At 37.6% G+C, this 21,887-nt stretch overlaps 1 protein-coding gene across 7 annotated transcripts in view; it reads left to right on the top strand.

Moving 5' to 3' along the window:
• The window catches only part of DOCK4 (dedicator of cytokinesis 4), a 467,247-nt gene that overhangs the window by 192,919 nt on the left and 252,441 nt on the right, over nt 1–21,887 (top strand). For all 7 annotated transcript variants that reach the window (XM_055347229.2, XM_031012977.3, XM_055347227.2 and 4 more), the window contains exons 2-6: nt 3,236–3,319; nt 6,824–6,864; nt 8,856–8,911; nt 13,138–13,234; nt 18,225–18,373. In XM_055347229.2, coding sequence (XP_055203204.1) covers nt 3,236–3,319; nt 6,824–6,864; nt 8,856–8,911; nt 13,138–13,234; nt 18,225–18,373 — 427 coding nt within the window. The remainder of the gene's footprint in view (nt 1–3,235; nt 3,320–6,823; nt 6,865–8,855; nt 8,912–13,137; nt 13,235–18,224; nt 18,374–21,887) is intronic.

Raw genomic sequence — 21,887 nt, 5'->3', positions numbered from 1 at the left:
TTAAAACCTAGACACCATTCCTCAGTGGCTTCATTCATTCATTCATTCATTCATTCCATGTATTTGTACTCCATTCTTATACTCAGATGTTCATGCTGGCTCTTGAAAGATGAATGAGAAATAGTTTCTCTTCCCAAGTAGAAAGACACAGATAGACGAAGTGCTGTAATATTATGTGATGCCTTACTATATTTGAGGTGTGGTCAGAGTGTCCTGAGAACACAGATGAGGGAATAATTGTATTCCACATGGACCCACGGATGACAAAAAGGAAGGAGTAGCATCAGGAAATCTTCTAATGTCCTAACCTTGGAGCAAAGCCTTAAATTAAAGCTGCTTTGCATTTCCCAGTGCAGGAGTGAAGAAGGCAACCCCCTAAAAAGAGAATAATAGATGTAAAAGCACTGAGGTCTGCAAGAAAAAGCTTAATGAGAATTTGTGTGTGGCTGAGCATAGGGCAGTGTGTGGAGAGTTGGGTTGGGTGTGAGCCTAGAAAAGTCGGAGAGCAGTTGATAAGGGCCTCATGAGATGCTGAGAGCAGGCTGTCTCTTCTGCATTATCAGATGGCTGTTGCAGGTGGAGACAAGTGTCCACTTGATCACAGGCAGTGATTACACAGACAAGGATGGTTTGGAGGCAGAGTTCTTTGGTAAGTACTATGCCATGTCACTGCTGAGCTGAAAGTACTCTTGCAGACTCAGAATTTGGGACTGGCAGGGGAATATCAGTTCATTTGTCTAGCTCCTTTGTTTTATAGAGGAACCATCTGAAGGCAATGAGATTAGGGAACTTCTTTGCTTACCTTTAATGTTTATTACATATTACATAGCTGAACAGTCAAATCAGAATTTACCCACATAGACTGTTTGGATAAGAAATGAGATAATACATGGTTATGGCTCAGACAAGCTGTCATCCCAGTTTTAAACAACTCCTATGAAAGAATGAGTTTTCCCATGTAATGCAGTTTTTGGTTCTTAGATTTTTAAGCACACTCTTAAAATAGTATTCTCAATAATAAAAGAACCCGACTGTTGAAGACCAGAGCATTTAATGGTAATAGCCACACCCTTAAACCATACCCTCATTCACTCACCCAGTGATTATTTACACCCAGCCACACCCTTGTTCACTCACCCAGTGATGATTTACAGTGAGGATGTGGAGATTCTGAGAGGTTGATATCCTGACCGAGGTCACACAGGTAATAAGTGATGAGATTGGGGTTCAAATCCATGTGTCAAAATGCCAGGCTTGATGCTATTTTCCTACACTTGAGCGTCTGGAGAATGAAACTTGGATCACACCAACCTTTAAGAGGAGGGCTAAGAAAGAAGGTGTGGAGAAGTCTGGCGAGTGTGACAGAAGCAGTAGAAGATTCAAGAGAGGGAAGATTCCTGGAAGGCAAAATGAGTGTGGCCACATTGAGGGGACTGGAGATCTTAGTAAAGCAGTTTCAAAACACAGCAAAGGCTGGATTGCAGGGGCTGAGGAAGGTGAAGAAATGAAGTCTATTAATAGTACTGCTGTGTTCAAGAAGGTGATGAGGAAAAAGAGAGGAGAGCCAGAAGTGTGGGAGGCAGCCCTGGGTGTACGAGGGTGTTCCTGAGTGGTAGGAGCTGTGTACAAAACTTTGTTGGGAAGTCCATGCACCAAGACTTCTAAGAGAAACATCAGTAGTGCAGAGTTTGGAAAGGCAATTCTGAGTATAAGTTTGGCTTGAAGTCTTTTAAATTGCAATGAATCTACTGTCAGTTCAGTTGCTAATCCCTTGTAAGAAGAGGTCTCTGAAAGTTAAATGAAGTAATCTGTCAAGATATATAGACCCTTGATTGTTTTGCCAGCAAAATGCTTCTTGCACGTCATTATGAGGCTAATGGTATTCATGGTTATAGTTAGAAAATGATATCATAAATTAGTGCTTGGCTAAATGTTCTGAATTGGTTTCTATCCATATAGTTAGTTTGTTCTGTCTCATGGACTTTGGCTTGTGTTTTCTGTCCTATGTTTTGACCTCTACTGTTAATTTTGTTTTGAGATCATAAAAGGGCATGAGACTTCTCTAAAAGCTCATTACTTATTGGCATGTTTTCATTTTTGACAGATTGGTGTGTTCCTTTAGGTTTTTAAAATATACATTCCCAACAGTAGCAATAACTTATTTTGGGGATTGGAGTTATATCTAAATCTCACTCTGAAGCAAAATTTCCCTCCTAAAATTTTGGCCTTTTAAGAATCATTTTCTTTTGATGTGAATTGTTAGTTGATTTCAGTGTGCATAGTATTTCATAGGAGCTGTCTTCTCTCTTTTTGTGTGTTGAAATGCATTTTCTTCATTTCTCCATATTTGCCTCCTTTCTGACTCAAGCTTTACTTACTATTCAGGGAAGAATCACTGAGCTTTATTCTCTCTATAATTCCTGGAGTTGCCAGAAAAGGACTAATCTGTGCGTACTTTCTCTGTATGGATACACCATCCTAGTCCTGTCCTGCCCTGCAAAATGTTTCAGAAACCAATTAATCTAAACCATTAATCTATAACTAATTGTGATCCCCCTCCCCATTCCAAGTGGTATTGTGCAAGTGGGAATTGTGGTGGCTGTGTGTTTAGACCTGCGGGAGGGCCCGGTCATTACTAAATAAAGTGTCTCCGTTGATTACTGCACAAGAAGACTGCTTTTATGCACCACATACTATGCTAGGCTCTGGGCACATAATGGTAAGCAAATGGATGCAGTCCCTTCTCTTGAGAAACTTATAGTTTATGGAAAAGAAATCTGCTCCAAACAATATAGCAGAAAGGTAAACCAAGCCTAATAACAAGCAGGAAATATATTCCTCATTTATTATTGAACACATATTTATTAACTACTCTGGGCCCGGCATTTGGATGAGGGAGTGAAGAAAGCAGTGAAACAAAAGGGTCACAGTCCTTTAAGGAGCTCTCAGGCAATACCTTTGTTTATATCTATTATTGAGTGATAGCATTGATATATTGTGTATTATTTTAATAAATTTCATATATTTGAAATGCATATTTATAATAATCTAAGAAGTTGGCAAAGTATGTGAACTTAGTGATTTTCTTAGAAAGATATAAAATTAAAATATGACAGAGGGTTCCAGCTATCAAATTATACTTCCTATTTATATTCATTTTTCCTAGTCAATAACATGTAATAATAAGCTGTAATGGACATGATTGTCTTCATATATTCTTTATCATTTTTTACAGTTATTGCCAGTTTCCGAGGAACCGTTCCATATGGCCTGTCATTGGAAATTGGAGATACAGTTCAGATCCTGGAGAAGTGTGATGGTGAGTAGCCTTATGAACAACCTCCTCAACATACGGCTGTTCATAAAGTCTACAAATTCTGTCCATACCGCTATTAATCTCTGGAACTTTTCCAGTAGTCACCGCAAGTCATTTTTGACAAAATTGTTTCCTGCATTTTCAGTGTTTGGCTAATGGAAAGGCATCATTTCCTATTTTTAAGCTGATTATAATATTATTTTCTTATAATCATTAGATGCAAACAGAGAAAGCAGTTGAAGTTACCATATCTGTGGGAGTTCTTGACTCAGTGCCAGACTAGAAGGTTTTTCTCAGAATCCTCAGGATCTAGTAGATCCCACAGGACAGGAAGAAGCAGAGGCCCAGAGCAGACATGGCTTACCTGAGGTTGAGTAGCCAGATGCCTCTGGAGGGCTCCTGCCCAGGCCAACTCTGCTCCAGACCTATAGTTTCTTCCCCTCAAACTTGGAATAAAATTATTCAATGCACTTGAATAATATTAGTAGAATATATTGTCTGACCTTGTATGATGATTATTAATTTATGTAGTAGGTAACTCATTTAAGATACCTAATAGTTCTCAAATGTTTCCATTCCTGTTCCATGAAACATCCTTAAATGCTAGTCCTTAAAAAGATTTCTGATCAAATGACTACTTTTTTTTGTTTTTTGTTTTTCTTTGAGACAGAGTGTTCCTTTGTCATCCAGGTAGGAGTGCAGTGGCATGATCATGGCTCACTGCAGCCTCGATCTCCTGGGCTCAAGGGATCCTCCTGTCTCAGTCTCCCAAGTAGCTAGGACCACCGGGGTACTTCATTATGCTTGGCTGATTTTTTTATTTTTTATTTTTTGTAGAGACAGAGTCTCACCATATTGCCCATGCTCGTCTCAAACTCTTGGCCTCAAGTGATCCTTCCACCTTGACCTTCCAGAGTGCTCAGATTACAGGCATAAGCCACTGCACCCAGCTTTCCTTTTTTCTTTTTTTCTTTTTCTTTTTTTTTTTTTTGAGATGGAGTCTTGCTCTGTCACCCATGCTGGAGTTCAGTGGCGCGATCTTGGCTCACTGCAACCTCTGCCTCCTGGTTTCAAGTGATTCTCCTGCCTCAGCCTCCCGAATAGCTGGGATTACAGGCACTTGCCACCACACTCAGCTAATTTTTTGTATTTTTAGTAGAGATGGGATTTCACCATGTTGGCCAGGCTGTCCTCGAACTCCTGACCTCAGGTGATCCACCCACCTTGGCCTCCCAAAGTGCTGCGATTAGAGGTGTGAGCCACCATGCCCGGCCACCCAGCTTTTCTTGTTAACAAAAAGTACTACATTTTAGAGCCCCGTTAGTATATCCAAAAATACTCATGTTTTTCCTCTTTTAAGGTTTTCCTTACTAGGAATTTATATTATGATGATATTTTATCATATCAAGGTTTATTATAGATGAAACTGTATTCCCCCAAACAGAACTACGACATTTAGTTAGACCCTAGCATTAGATGGTGGTGATATCGGAATGTTTATTCTGTCCACTGTGATTGATACCTTAAAAAATATAATAAGATTTCCTATGTTATTGCCAGATATATTTTGTCTGTTACTACTTTGTATACAGATAAATATAAAATTTATTGTGAATTGGTGCATGAAACTGGGCTGCATATCTAATAGGAGGTGTTTTGTAATCTAAAACTTTTTCTGTATAGTATAATTGGACAGAGACCTCTCTATGACATTTTTGCAATTCTCAAGAAGTTTTGTTTTTTGTTAGAATAATTATTTACAAACGGATGTATTTCTTGGATCTGTCTTTATGGCAGCTGATAAACCCTGAGATATAGAGATTCTGATTTTCAGTTCATTCTGCTCTCCTCAGACTGATTTTAAAACTGTTAGGGATGATATTTTACAATATATCCTTTTAAGAAAATGTATTATGAGGAGGAAAAATGTTTAAATACAAAGCTCAAATATTTGTTTTGTATTAAAATTTTGCTTAAAATTTAATCATTGAAAAAATTCTATTAGGCATAATATTTACTACATAGTATAATAATTTTTTTTGCTAATAAGCAAAATGGTCTTTACACTTGAAAAAATACAATATATATCCTGATTTGTTTTAAACTATAAAAAGACATGTCAGGATAGTGCTGCAAAATTGATTCAGAATTGCTGGGAGCTTAAATCCAGCAGTCCTTGAGCCCACTTATTGGCAAGGGATGCGACCTAAGACCCCCAGGATACCTGCAACCTTGGATGGTACTGAACCTTATACATCCTACATTTTGTCCTTTACATGTGATAAAGTTTAATTCATAAACTAGCCACAGTTGACAAGAACTAATGATGAAATAGAATAATTATAACAATATTCTGTTCACAGTTTCATGAATAGAAGATTCATTTTTACCTAGATTTTAGCAACCTCAGCATATGATTTTTTTTCTTTCCTTATTAAATTCAAGAACTTTCACCTTTTCACTTAAAGCACTTTATGGCTTCTCTTTGGCACTTCCCAGTTGCCAGCATCACTACTCTTGTGCCTTGGAGCCATGATTAAGTAAAATAAGGGTGACTTGAACACAAGGACTTTAAAACTGTGATCCTCAATCTGGTAACCGAGCGGGCTAGTAAATAACTAATGGGTGGGTAGCACTGACAGTGTGGATATGCTGAACAAAAGGATGATTCATGTCCTGGGCGGAACTGAGCGGGCAGGCACGGGATTTCATCATGCTACTTAGAATGGCATGCAGTTTAAACCTTATGAATTATTTCTGGAATTTTCCATGTAGTATTTTTGCACCCAGGTTGACCATGGGTAACTGAAACCGTGGAAAGTGAAACCGCAGATAAGAAGGGCCTACTATAATAGTCATTCTACAGAATAAAAATTATGCTGAGCTCTTGGTCAGCCATTGTGCTGATGAAAATGTGCCAGTTAATTCTGGCAGTGAATGATGGCTTTACTCTTCGTATGATATGAGACTGATCTTAACCCAAGACCGTAGGCTTAAGGATGTGCAATTCACATCATGACTCTTGGCCAGGTACTATTATTTGGTGGCAGAGTCTGGCGTTTGTAGTCAGGCAAGTAGAATTTGGAAATGTATGAAATCTTGTGCAGATTCTTGACTTTCCCTGTGACATAATGTGGCCTTTCATAAAATGGGAAGAAGTGGTACTCAGAGATGTCAAGTAACCTGGCCAAGATTAAACAGACAATAAGAAGCAAAGCCAGAATTGAAGGCCAATGCTCTGATTTTAAAGCCTTTATTCACATTATGGATTTTTCTGTTGTTTATAAAAATTTTTGATACAGTTTTTTAAAAATGGTTTTATTAATAGAATTCTTATGTTTGGTCACTCGAGCTATTTTGTAGCCTAAGGCCAATACCTACCATATTTATCCATAGAATCTTTTCATGTATGGTAAAATTCCATCGGCAAAGAACAGATTGATTTGTTATTATCTTTAAAATATTACAATGGTTTATCAAAATATGACCATGATTATTTTTCCACAGGCTGGTACAGAGGATTTGCCTTAAAAAACCCAAATATCAAGGTAAAAATTGTTATTTCTAACTATAATTATGAAATTTATTAAGAAAGATAGTTATTTAAATTATTTCTTTATACAATTGAAATTACAGTTGGGACTCAGTTGAAATGCCAAATGATATTGCAAATTTTTATAATTTTGGAAATTCCTTTGAACTTGGATTATAGTTAAGATATGCTACTCAAATGATAATCCTATTTAGCTCTTGAAAATTGTACTGAGAAGACCTTAATAAGCTCATTATATATAAACAAAATCTTTTTGAAGTGGTAGTTTCTCAGAGAGCTAAATTAAAATTCAGGCAGGGGAAATATATATGCCAAAAGAAATATTAAATAGCAGTATTTAATCTTTATGTTTTCCATGGTATCATTTGTAAAATATCGGTATGGAGAAACAAGTATACTTAGCAGCATGTTAAGAGTCCCTTTGGATTTGGGGGGCTGAAGCCAGGAAAACAATATTATTAAAAAACCCATCTTTCTTACCATTTCAGGCAGAAATTAAGATTCATTATCCTTGATACATTTCTATAAATCCTCAGGAATTAGAGCAAGAAGTAATGTCATTTTTGTTTTATCTTTTATTTGTATAGTTTGCGATTTTGACAGTGATCCTTACTAATATCTGTGTTTTTCTATCTTACTCTAATCTCCTCAGTCTTCACCTGTATTTCCTACATTCTCTAATATTTTCATATATGTCATTTTTTTGTTTGTTTAATTCTAGCTTTGGGATTGTAGATAAGAAATTTGTATTTTCATTCTCAAAATACACTTTTGCCTTTTTCCTTAAATATGCCATTTTCTGGATCATTCAACTGTGTTTAATTACTTCATGTATTTTAGGTCATCCTAAAGGGGAACCGTAAGGGACAAAAGAGTATACAAATTTAATTTTTTAAATACTTTACTCCTCATTTAACATTGTTTTTATATATCTATGAGGCACATGCAAATATAGCTTCAGTATTTAATGAATTCATTTAGACCATATTTGAGAAGGAAACTTAGTATGATTTCTCTGTTATTGCTGTCACTTCTAATAAATCTCAAGTCTGACTTTTCCTGATTAGTTAGAATTACTCTATTTGTTGATCCTACCATATTGAAGAAAACAAGTGCGTTTTAAAAATCTACATATATATATATTTACTACTATTGAATGGAAAGAATTTGCCTATTAAGTTTTATTTTATACTTGGATCCACAATGGCGATATATATATTCAAATGACATTTATTTTCTTAAATATTTAATTGAGTTTGTCATTTAATTATACATTAGAAATTCTTCAGAGGATAATTGCCATTTAATGAACAATCAAATTGATGCTCATTTTTTTGTTGTTGTTTCTTTCAATTTCCCATTTAGAACAAAGAAACAATTTCCTTGCCCTGTCATTTCCTACAATAAAAAGCTTCAAGCTAACATGGCTTCTTTTGTTTGATTTCTGTTCCATCAGAATGGCAGCATGGTGATTAACTGCTGCTGAGTTGTCATCAAAAATCTTCCATAACACAGAATACACATATTATCTCTAAATTTGCAGTGATGTTTTTTGTATGTATATTTTCAAGAGAAATATGAATGTTTTGGGGAGAAAAAAAAGGAACTACCATCAAAATGAAGAACCTTTCAAAACTATGCAATACATATTTTAAAAACTCTTATTCAGTATAACATGGTTTTTATATAGAATTCCTGAAATTTTCTTATTTTCTGTTAATAAACAGTATGTTTTCTGAGCAAGATTTAATTTTTTTGATCATATTTGTTTAGAATGTCTCTAAATTTGTAAAGTAGTTAATGGTAGAAAATGAAAGGATGGATCTTAAGCCACAGTAGATTTCATCCAAGAGAATGTGGTAGAGATGTTGCTTTTCCCTATTCCTGATGTTGTCATGGTTGTATGGCTGTGTTTTATACAAATGACTTGTGAAACCAACCCTGCCTTAACAGCCGGCATCGTAACCTTCATGTTTTCTTTTCCAGGGTATATTTCCTTCCACCTACGTTCACTTGAAAAATGCCTGTGTAAAGAACAAAGGGTAAGAAATGAGTTTTATTAGTAGTTGGAGGATTTTCACAGAACCTTTGCTTCTTTTGGAATTTGAAAGGCATAGTAATTGTCTTGAAAAATGAACTGTAGAAGATCATACCATTGTCTGTGTTCTTTGTTAAAGATACATTGCATTAAGACCGTTGGTGGAGAAAATTAAAGAACCCCATCTGTGTGTGCTGGACGAGAGGATCTGAGAGACTGGAGGTCTCTCAGTGTCCACAAATCAGGGAATCAGCCTACGCTTGAGCAGAAGGAGTTGGTTCTTTTTGGTTTCTTGCTACTTAGGGAAGCATGTCAGTCAGACCCATTAAATGCTGTCATATTATCTCAAACCCCAGGAGTTTCCTAGGTTCACCACTGATTCTAAGATGCATAGTGTGTCTTTCTCTAAATGGGCATAATAACATATTCCTGTGTGACCACTTCACAAAGCCATTATTCTATTTTAGAGAATGTCATTTATATGATACTTTGTTTGATTGAGCTCATTGATCACCTAATATTTCTAATACATTAAAAAAATTTCTAGTCTTATTTCCAAAAGGATTTGAAGTGGCGGTCACTTTAACATAATTCCAATAAGATACAGCAGGATAAAACAGAAGAACTTGCCTGTGTAAATAGGTAGCATAAGCAGATCATTCATCATAAGGGGCCATGGATTTAGACACAAACATTTGGTGTCAGTGTCACAAGGACTATTCACATGATCATTGCATAATTTTCATCTTATGACAACAGAATACAGATTCAGCCATAGAAATTATATTTTTTCTCAAATAGTGATAAATAGCAATTGATTATTTGAATTCTTAAAGCATAGTAATGGCATTTTCCAACTTGAGTCTTAACATAAAAGTTCCAACGAGGCTATTCAAATAATTTCCTCCTCAATAAAGATATGATATTAAATTTCAGTTCAGGGAAACAGCCTATGCAAGTGGCTAAGAGTCTATGGTATAAATACTTTGAGAGTTCCCTATATGGGTAAAACTTAAAGAATCTCAGAGACCATTACTCTACATGTTTTATATATGTGAGCTGCTTTAAGCATGTTAATAGCAGCAGTCAGTAATAGTAGCACTCAGTAATAGTAATTATTGAATAATAGATTAAAAGCATAATTCTAATTCTAATAATTACCACTACTACTACTGATCTTTTAAGAAATGTATGTCCTTCGGAAGTGTGCAGCTGTAATCCACCAGAAGCATCAAGCCAAGTTGTTGGTCCTTTTGAAACTTTCCTACCCAGCTAGATGTGACACCATTCAGCCTCCCTCCAGTAAACCAGAGGATACTTCAGAATACACTCCAGCCATATGCTTACTCTTTGTTCAGATCCTTCTGTGCTAGTGATCTGGGCTTGGCAATGTGAAAACACCATGGGCTACCCCTGTTCCTTAAAGTGTCCTTTTGAGCAAGCCTGTGCAACCAGTCCTCTTTGCTGCCTTTGTCCCAAGCCCAACCCTGACCTCCCTCAACTCTGCAGTGCAAAGGGCATCATATGCTCTGACCAAGGAAGACAAAAGAGAGAATGCTGTGCTAGCAAAGGTGATGTCAGGCATCTCTCCACTTAATCAAAGTCTATCCCTCAAAGTGAGTTGGGGTAGGATATGGTTTTTAAATAAGTACCTCCTTTTTTTAAATCCTGGTTAGTAACTGGTGTATATCTGATCCCCTTCCATGAGCCCCAGGAAGTTTAAATGTGGGTAAAGGTACCTAAAAATTTGGTCGTGTAAGTTTAAGACTTTCTTATGGGGTCTCCACCTGACACTAGGTATGATGGACATTGTGCAGCAGAAGAACAGAAAAGCCCAACATTAGTTTCTGTAAAAGACTTATTGGAATTGACTCAGACCCTAGGTCTGGGGCTGTTACTCGAAGAAAAACTTTGGCCTGAAAACATTTGAGAGCATGTATTGCCAGGTGATTGCTTTCCCAGAGAGGAACATCTTTGGGGTTTTGGTATTACGTGTCTTATTTTAAGTGGATTTATGGCCCACTAGGATGAAATAATGGAAAAGCCCATCCTAGAATAACTGAACAAAATATAATTTCAGAGGTAACTACTTACGACAGACTATTTGAACACTGATTTTGGTTTTGGAATAATTAATAGAAAACAGTCACCTTGCCTAAAATGGCAATTTTATGCTTAAAAATTTAAATTTTGCTTGGACAACCCCCAATCAACTTCTCACAGACTGAATTGCGTGTATGTTCTTTCTTGTGTCTTCAGATCAATGTAGGACTGTTGGAGGTCAATTAAATTATAGTTTATGGACAGGGAGGCCACTTCTGTATTGTTTAATTCCTACTGAGGTCATGTCACTTTTTAAATGTTAAGTAGGATGTCAGGTTTTCCTGGAAATTCAGTGTTTCCTCCTTGACCTTGTATAGGATCATTTTATAATCTCCATCTCCAAATATTCATCATTTAAATTGCAACAGCTGCTTCAAAAGCAAAATAAATGTACTACCATTTAAAAATGTCATATGCAGACTTAATAAAAGGTTCTGTATCTGTCACAGTTTATATATTACTGTTTACTTTTATTTCTAGTTTAAAATCCCAGTTTTACATTTTCAGCTGTGTTTAAGCTCTAGAAAGAAGGAAAATATTCATAGGGCAAGTATTTTAGCAGCACTGTGAAATGAGGAGATGAAACTCTGTTGGGAAAAAAATCAAGGCAAGATTTTAGTTTCCATATGTCTGACAAGAAGATTTTACAAAAGACAATTATACACACTTTGGACATAACATGAAAAAGGAATCACAGAACAGTTATTAGCCTCATGCTAAGAAGTAATTTCCCCTTGATCATTAGACAACATGGTTCTGTGTCTAATATGTCATTACTTTCTATGTATTAGACGTTTTCTTGAGAAAAATATACTGAAATAAAGAAAATAGTCTCAATCAATATATCAGTAGCATTCTTTGGGAAGCAGTGGTAGTAATAGCCACTTAATCACTTTCACCTGCACACACACACACACACACACACACACACACACACACAGAGAGAGAGAGAGAAAGAATTTGAAAAAAGAAACTGGAGATGAAGATTATTATATGCCAAAGGTAGGATACAGAGGACAAATTAAATCTTCTCAGCTGGGCGCGGTGGCTCACACTGGTAATCCCAGCACTTTGGGAGGCTGAGGCAGGCAGATCACAAGGTCAGGATATTGAGACCATCCTGGCTAACACGGTGAAACCCTGTCTCTACTAAAAATACAAAAAATTAGCTGGGCGTGGTTGCAGGCACCTGTAGTCCCAGCTACTCAGGAGGCCAAGGCAGGAGAATGGCATGAACCCGGGAGGCGGAGCTTGCAGTGAGCCGAGATCGCGCCACTGCACTCCAGCCTGGGCGACAGAGCAAGACTCCATCTCAAAGAAAAAAAAAAAAGAAACTTCTCTTTTATTTCCCCCATCTCCTCATGCATATTCTCAACTTCAGGACCACCATACACACCCTACTAGATATTGATATAAATATTTTCCAAGGATAGTTTCTGACTTTTAGAGAAGAAATGAGAAGACTATGTTACTCTAATCAGAAAGAGGAACATTTGGAATGAATATTCAAATATCGGTGATGTCATAAGCCTTAGGTTCTATGCTGTATGATAACATTACTTAGAATACTAATCATTTCTCATGGTCCTAGTTTGCAAATGATAAAAATTGTTACCGAGATCAAGGGAGTGTTCAATTAGTATCTCAGTGTCTAGTTACTTATGACACTGAGTTAGTTTGGATGCCCACAGCCATCATGTCCTGGTGATTGAATGGTGTTCCTTTTACTCTCTTTGAGTCCTATAGTCATAGCCCTTGGAAGGCAAAAGTCACCTCAGAGTTTATGTAGCCCAGTGACCTCATGTTACAGATGAAGGCTTTTGGCCTTAGGTTAAATGAGTTGCTGCCTAGTCGTGAACTGGTACCGGAGTGCAACCCTTCTGATGCTGTTCCTTCTTCACCACGCTGCTCAAACTTGATCTGGTTGAAGTGGCTGGTTGTTCTGGTATTGTCCTACCACAACCCATGTAGCATTCCTCACATTAACTTACAACCAGATGCTGGTTACCGTCTGTAGAACGAACAATAGCTAGGCAGCTTTCTTTCCTAGTTATCTTTTAGAGTATTTAAAACAAAATTGTTGTCTATGGTATTTACATATATACTTTTTCTTTTTTAATTTCACAGACAATTTGAAATGGTTATTCCCACTGAAGACTCTGTTATCACAGAAATGACATCAACATTAAGAGACTGGGGAACCATGTGGAAACAACTCTATGTGGTTAAGTAGCTTTTTAATGACACAATTTTTCGGGTAAAGAATTGTTTTAAGAAATACATGAACATGAGTAAGCATTAACTAATATAGCACCTTCTGCAAGTCTCTAGGACTCCTTGGGGATATAGATATTAACAAGACAGTCTTGTTACAATCTCTATGTCCACTGAGCATGGGTTTTGTAAGTTATTTTTCAATACTATAGGAATATAAAAGATTATTTTTCTGGCATCTAACCAAATAGGATGGTTTACATGGACCTATTGTTGAACCTCCTGAATATTTTTAATTTCCAGGGAAAAATAAAATTCAAGACAATTTTGGTGGCATTGGTATGTTATCAAATTTAAATTCTGTAAGTAATTCAAGTATACTGTAAATGACAGACTTCTTAGCTAGTATCAATGAGAATATTCTAAATATACTAGAGAAAAGAATGTTTCTTGAGGGGAAAAATGATCTGCATTTTACAGATACGTAGTATATATTTATTTACTTACTATAAGTAATCACATTGGGAACTTATGTGGCAAATCCCATGGTAAGTACTCTTTGATGCAGTATCTTCTTTAATCCTTATTACTACTCAAAGAAATAATAATGATGATCACATCCAGCTTACAGATGAGAAAAATAAGGCACAGAGAGTGAAGTACTCACCCCGCATCAAGTAATGGGAAAATGGCTGAGCTGGGGTTCTGGTGTGAATATGGTGCTGTCACTCTGAACCCCACTGTAACTGTGGAAGTCTGGGGGTGGTGAAATATTGGGGAAGACCCCATGCTATTTCTTCTTTTATTTTTAAAGAAATTTGTAGAACAGCTTAATCATTTGAAGGGATGAATTCAAAATACAAACGTGTGCTTATCCTGACAAAACGATTTAAAACAGCCTGTCAAGGAAAAAATCCAAATTAGTGAGGGACACTGGCAGAATGATAGTGTTTATTGTCTGTTACATCTGAAATGCAGTAGGATATTTCACTGAGGCAAGAAAATCTCACAAAGTCACTAGTGAAAACCCTTTGATGTTGGACTTCTCTGATTAAACCCTCCTGTAGCCGGTAGCTTTAGAACTCACTATGAAAATCCACAAGAAACCTTAGCTGAATTGGCAGAGCATAGGTTTTGTAAATAACAAAGTCAAGATAACCGGCTTCGAGGGCTCTGTGCTAGGGAAGTGCAAAGAAATGCAGATCTCCTTTTTAAATTTTCTTTTTTTTTTAAATGTTGGAAAGAATTCAAAAATCCAAGTATTATTTCACTTAAAGTAACATTGTGCATGGCACTAACATGGAAAAAGAAACTATTTGAAATGCTCAAACCACTGCATTCCAAATACCCGATATAAGAGTTATAAAAATAAAGACAGTATGAGTGTTGTCCATTAGCTGAACTAGAACACAAACACTTTTCCTTTTATATAGCTACTAGTGGGGAACAAAGTTGAATTTCCTCTGGATTCTGCCTTATCTAGCTATTTTTACCTGTGTTCGAGGTTTCAAATGTCTATTTTGGGGACAGACTTTGTTGGTTTGAAAATCTGTGTGTTGTAAACTCTATAAGTAAACTCCTTTCCTCCTAGTGTTCTGAGTAACTGGGAAAGAGATAATTATCTAAATGTTTCCCTGGACACTGGAATGGTAGTCAGTGCCATTAGAAACAAATATTAAGTTTAACTCAGAGGTATTAGATTTTTGATACTAGGAGTGAAGCTACCTTGGCCATGTCAGACCTTTGGTTTCTCTTTTCCTAATGTAAATGTTTTGTGCCAAATGTTTTGGTTCAAGTTCCTCATGCTGAAGTGTGTTTAGGTTATCGTCCATCCTCTTTTCCAACAGTTTTAAGGCACCTAGCTTCTCTACTGGAAGATGTTTGATGGGGGCCATAATATTTTATAAATTGTTAGCAATTTATGTGACAATGCTTAGCATAAAAGCACATGGTGAGTGCTTGAAAAGTGCTAGTTGCTCTTTAAGTAACGTTGCCAAGGACCTAAATAATGGTCTCTAAAAATACCACTTAATAATCAGTAATGTAACCACAAAAAGTTTAGGAGAAATATAGCAGCCATCTTTTACTGAGTACTTTTGTCCCGTCCCTGAGCTGGACATTTTACATCTCTCTTTCCTGGGGCTCTGCCGGCCACTTTTGTTTTGTTTTGTTTTGTTTTTTTGGAGACAGAGTCTCTCTCTGTCGCCCAGGCTGGAGTGCAGTGGCACAATCTTGGCTCACTGCAAGCTCCGCCTTCTGGGTTCACGCCATTCTCCTGCCTCAGCCTCCCGAGTAGCTGGGACTACAGGCGCCCACCACCACGCCCGCTAATTTTTTTGTATTTTTAGTAGAGACAGGGTTTCACCGTGTTAGCCAGGATGGTCTCGATCTCCTGATCTCATGATCCGCCCACTTTGGCCTCCCAAAGTGTTGGGATTACAGGCGTGAGCCACCTCACCCAGCGCCAGGCACTTTTTATTCTTGAATCTTATCAATGATAATTTACCTAGGGTCTCATGCTGAAGCCTGAATCTAAATCTACGTCTGCTGCTGCCAAAACCTGTACTGTTTTCATTTTAAGGCAAATAAAAGCTCATCGCTTTCTAAAACACTAAAATACTCTCAATTAACTTTTGCTGTTTTTTTATATGTTTCCAGAATCTCTTGATATTGTTTTATTCCAAGTGTTTAATATTGTACCCTACCTGTTTTCATTTAGCATTAAATCAAAAGCATTTTTCATATATCTGAATAGCCTTCATAACTATCCAGTGTTTAAAGAATCATGATTTTATGACTAGATGTTCAGTTGTAGAACTTTTTCTTACACTAGTAGAGTAGGTTTGCTGGCCAGGCCTGCAGTATGTCAGCATTCTTGCCACACCTGGGTTTTCTTCCCTTAATGGAGAGCTGACCAACTGATTTTCAGCTTTATAAGGGATCCTGCAAGCTTTTCTTATTAGTGTTCTCTTAAACTTAAGTACTAGAGATGACATCACAGAAAATCAAGTCCATCCTACTAAACAACTACAGAACGCCTTTCCCAAGAGCAGGCAGGTGACTTTCTCCCTGTGACAGTTAGTTCAAAAAGGCGCTGTGTCTCTTCTTTGCTACATGAGATTTGACTTGTTTAATAACTTGCTTATATAATTTTATTGACTTGGGTGGACTTTTCCTTCCTACACTGACTTCCTCAAGTGTTTGTATTGCCTGTACAGAATCTACCTCTTGAGATCCACAAAAATTAACATGTGTAAATCAAGCTATTCATTCATGCATTCTCCGGCTGTTAGGGATACACAGGCAGACAGCCATGTGATTGGGCACTTACAGCCACAGGGAGGACATGGACATTGAGCAGATAATTACAGGAGTAATACAAGACTAATTACAAGAGTGTTACAGTGGCCTTGTAATGGCTTATATGGGAGTGTATAACATGAGTTAAGAGTGAGAAGCAATAGAAGAATGGGCTCAATAGAGTGCTTTCAGAGTTGAGAGACAAGCAAGATGATTTATATTGAGGAGGATCAGGGATGGCATCCTGGAGAATGCTTTTTGTTCCTCTGGCAAATTCGTCTGACCTGCACATCACGTGAAAAATTCAAGACACCAAGTACTGAAAAAGCAGATAACACGTCACTACTTTTTAAAATAAAAAATACGTGATGACTGAATGTCTTTACCCATCACCCAGAATTTGATATTTCTTGCAACTTACAGCTGTAGAAGACTTCAGATGGATGATAACCTCAGTACTTTCATATCACTACTCATGAAGTCCACTCATAATTTTTGTAGAAAGTAAAAGCATAGCTGCTGGTTAAGAAAGACAAAGGGTAAAGACTTAGATAAGATTTACTCTATTGTCTCTGAGGTAAGGGATATATATTTTGGTTTTGGGGAAGAAACAGTATTTGTAGAGGGCTCATTCTGGACCAAGCCCAAAGCAATAACAGTACTCTAGTACTAATAACAGCTAATACTTACATATTTTTTCTGGGCCAGGCATCATTCTCAGAGTTTTAATAACTCATTAATCCTCACAACAACCCTGAGAAGTAGGTACTATAATACCTGTTTTACAGATGAAAAAAACAAGCACAAAAATGTTAATGAATTGTCCAAGCTTTTTCAGCCAGTAAATGGCAAAACTGAAATTCAGATTGAAGTTGTTTGGCTCTAAGTAAGTTGATATTCTCTGCCACTGTGCTGTAGTGCTCTCTGCACAGTTGCTACCACTAATCCATAAAACAGCCTTGCAGAAAGAATGTGCTGCCCATGTACAGATGACAAAATTGATACTTAAAGTCTGTACCACTAGTAAGTGACAAAACCGGGATTTTAACTTGTCTTCTTTCCAGTAAACTACAGAGCTTAAATGAATTCCACATGAGATTATCTTGAATCTCCATGATTGTTTTAAAAGTAAGAAAGAAAGCATTACCTTTTTAAAAGTCTAAATACTGGCCCGATAATAGCAGTGCATATCCATCAATGAATGAATTTTGTGCCCAACTTCTGATAGGGGATCCAATAAAGTATTGAGACCAATGTGCAAGAAATATAATTGAAAAGCAATGTCTTCCATTTCATCAGCTTTAGTTGCATGCAGCCATGGCACAGAGAAGGGAGAAAAGAATGTGAGCAAAAGTGATCAGGGAAGATTTCCTGATGGAGGTGGAAGTCAAGCCGAGCCTTCTTGGATAGTAGCATTTGAGTAGTGTTTAAAAAATAAATAAATAAAAGGAGCACGTGAGAAGTAAAGTTGCATTTCTGGACATGAGAGCGGTGTTGTGAAACTTAGATGAAGCATATAGAGAAGGCAGCGAGTGTGTTTGAGGACAGTGAGCGAACAGTTTGTCTATTAGCGGACATCTGTCCAGAGTGGCAAGCACATAGTGGGTAACCAGAATGGGCCTCTTCCCTTTCCTTTTTGGTTACCCCACAACTCAGTATGGGTACTGACTGCCAAATCTCCACATTTGTATATTTCTTAGCGTAATGAAGGCGATCTCTTCCACCGGCTGTGGCACATCATGAATGAAATCCTGGACCTGAGGCGGCAGGTGCTGGTGGGCCACCTCACCCACGATCGGATGAAGGACGTGAAGCGCCACATTACTGCCCGGCTTGACTGGGGCAATGAGTGAGTATTGAGCATCACAGGGCGGCCTCTATTAGGTGAACACAATGGAAGTGACATAGGCCTGAGCCAGAACGTGGTAATGTCACTGGAAGCAATCCTATGGGCTTTTTCATGTTTCCTGTTTTTGGAGGCTTAGTGCGAACTGGCATTGATAGAGCCGAGAACCATTTCTTCTCAAGCTGGTGTAGGCACTGAAATGTCGTTTGTTGTCTAGTATCGTATGTGGCCTGATGGTGTGGACATGCTTATGGAAAATGAAATGTTCACAGCAATGAACTAGATGTGGCTTCTGACTAAAATGGATCTTGTTCTCAAATAGGCTTTAGGTTTGGCATGTGGATTTGCTTTTAAAATATATCTTTTCCATGTCATGGTAATAGGTCACCAGTGTAATCCGGAGGGAGACACTAATGTTAACAGCTTCTGTGAAAAGTGTTATGACAGGTGCACTGGTGGGGCCTTTTATTATTGCTGTCATTAGTCCTGTACATACATATTCGCTACTTTGAGGAGCTGCTTGAGAGAACTCAGTAAAAAGCTGTTCTTGACCGAGATTTATTTTTAAACAAAACCGTAAGTGACTAATTTAAAATACCAGCCATGTACTGAAATGGTAAATCTAATCACTGAAAGCTCTGACCAAGGCTGATATTTTACTAAAAGTGAATATTAACATAGAAGTGAGAAATTAGAATAAGCCACCTTTGACTGAGATCCTAGGGTTGCATGAGGTTTAGGTTTAAAGCAGTGACATGGTTCCTTAATAACCCACGTGGCCCTATCCTCCCTTCCTTTCCTTTCTCCAAATCCCCATTTGCTATTTGGACCTTCAGAGGATCTTAGGGCAACAGAAAAAAAAGGAAAGCAGACAGAAATGAAGAAAATGACAGGAAGTGAACCATGGGTAAATTTGCCTCTTACTGAATGTGGAAAAACCAATTTGAAGCAGAATGCCACTTCCCATTACCATAGGAAATCACTTTGTCAGAAGCCAGGTTTGATTCTTCCCAAGATGTTGCACACTCTGAATGTGAATACCCAGACCTACTAACAGATTTTTAAACCTCCATCTCACTCAGAGGACTTCCGGTATTTTGTTGAATAGGATGTGCCATTCATCTTTTTACAGACAATGAATAGAAGAGCCCAATTCATTTATCTCTGGAAGATTCATTCCTGTGAGAAATAAAACAGGTACAAATGTGGAGGGGCAGCAAGAGCACAGGACTGGGAGCTCTGCTTTCTTAGGGCCTGAAGCAAATTCCTTAACCCTCTTCATGTCAGTTCCTCATCTGTTGAAGGAGGAAGTTGAACTAGAAAAAGCACAAGGGCGCTTTCAGCTCCAGGATGACATTTAAAACACACAGCACCTCCTAACAGATTAGACTTGCCAGCCATTTACAGGGAACTTCCTATCCTGCCGTGGGAATGAATTTCACAGGAGATTATCTCGAATCTCCATTATTGTGGAGTGGGAGGGGTCCGTTGGAGCAAAACCTATGCTGCCTAATATTTATTTCTTTATTGTTTTGAAAAACCTTTGAGGACTCTCTGAATTATTTTGGGTCTTAGTCATTACGCTGGTCCTCATTTAAAGGACTAGTTTGTAAATAGGAAGAAAGTTGGAGGAAGTTAGCTTATCCAAAATAACATAGGAATGTAGATCAGGCAAGAAAATGATACTTCTTCAGTTTTATGAAAGAAAATGATGGCAGAATGAAAAGGGGAAGGAAGGAAAAACATTAATTATGACTGAATCATGACTCAGTTTTTGACTTACGTAAGTTCTGGCTTGTACTTTGGGCAGTTCTGTAGCTAATTTATGATAAGTTGGTAAAACACTGATGCATGAAAATGAGCAGTATAATTTATTTAGATCATCTTCAACTTCATGAATTTTCTGAGCTGTGATTCTGTTTTCTTTGAAATTCTTTGACTGTTTATTTTAAAATAACTTACAGTACAGAGATTATGAATTTACCTTATTCCTTTAAGTATACATTTGTTTTCTTATTGAATAGTGCTCATGGAAAGCAAATTAAGATAATCTCTTGCCTATTAAACTAGATGAAATTGTCCTGCAAAATAAGCTGCCAGCACATAAATCTCTGGATGAACATAAATTAAGAATGTGTTCCATCTCACGTTGTATATCAAACTGTTGAAGCGTAGTGAAGAGAAGCCCTCTTGATGTGGGAAGCTTAGGAAGAAGAGATCATTAATCTCATTTCCTAACAGGGCCAGCAAAAGAATTGTTCTTGCCTGGGAACCTCAGACAGCACTAAAATAATGGTACATGTTTCTGTTGCCCATAGAGTCCTACAACACGATGTTCTTTGACTTTTCTGCTAATATTATGTGGGAGGAGGCAATCAGTTAATCCTTTCTTCTTGGTGTCACAGAGTAGTTTAGTGACTGAGTTGATAGAAAACATGACGTTCTCCCTGTGTGATCTCCTCTCATCCTCTCTCTTCCCTACTTGCCTCATTTCTCCTTATTCTTTGTAAAGCACTTCCTTGATTCTACTCTGTGGGCTAGGAAACCTCAAACCATGGGAAGATGTACCTAGGAATTAAGAAAACCAAATAGAAACAAATAAGACTCTTCACATCACCAGGACGCCAGGAAGCTAACAGAAGCTGAACAATCAAGACTATGGGAGAAAAAGACTTGTAGATTACAGGTTTCTGAGGCTGCAGAATTTCTGCACTCATTCTGCAGCCATGTAGGTCACCTGCCTTCACGTATCTTATCTTCCTCCTGCATGTGACTGATGTCTGAATTTCCAAGTTCAAATTCTCAAGGAAGGAATCTTATTGACAGCCAATGTCTAATATTCCTGTTTGGGCTGAGCATTTTATATCAGCCTCTCATAAGCTGCTGGCCAGTCTTTGGGTTATTTGTCCTTAGGTCAGATGCTTACCCATGGTACAATCAGGTGTGGCTCAGGAAGGGGAGATGGTCAGATGACTACCTTGTCTGCCGCCACCACTCCCAGCAGAGAAAGTGGGTAGAGCAGCTTCTCATAGAAGGAGCTATGAGTAAGACAGGTATCACAGTGGTTATATGCCCTCTTTCATTTGCTAAATGATCTTCATCAGCAATATTGACCCAGTGTCAGATGATGACTTACACTGTAGTGTGGTGGTTCTCTTTCAGAAGGGAATGGAGAATGGAAAACAGACCCTATCAGAATCCCTGGTGAGATGTAGCAAGGGGGAACATGGACATTTTGAAAACAAATCACAGTGCTTATTGTGAGTTAAAAATTCAACTAACATTAAATAATGGGTATGTGAATTTTTTTCTAGGTTTCCCAAAGAGAAACATCATTTAGGAAAATTGAGAAACTGTTTTAGTATCTGAAAGACAGCTCCTACTGTCAAGGAGGTGACAGCTTTCTAATCTTCTTAAGAACAAATAGCCCTCAGGGTGGCTGGGCAGTGCCTGGCTTGAAGTAGGTGCTGAATTAATAAATTTTACTTATGAAACCTTAATGAGATTTTGGGGGAGG

This window comes from Gorilla gorilla, chromosome 6 (genome assembly GCF_029281585.2).
Source record: "Gorilla gorilla gorilla isolate KB3781 chromosome 6, NHGRI_mGorGor1-v2.1_pri, whole genome shotgun sequence".
NCBI lineage: Eukaryota > Metazoa > Chordata > Mammalia > Primates > Hominidae > Gorilla > Gorilla gorilla.
This window is presented reverse-complemented; position numbering and strand designations above follow the sequence as displayed.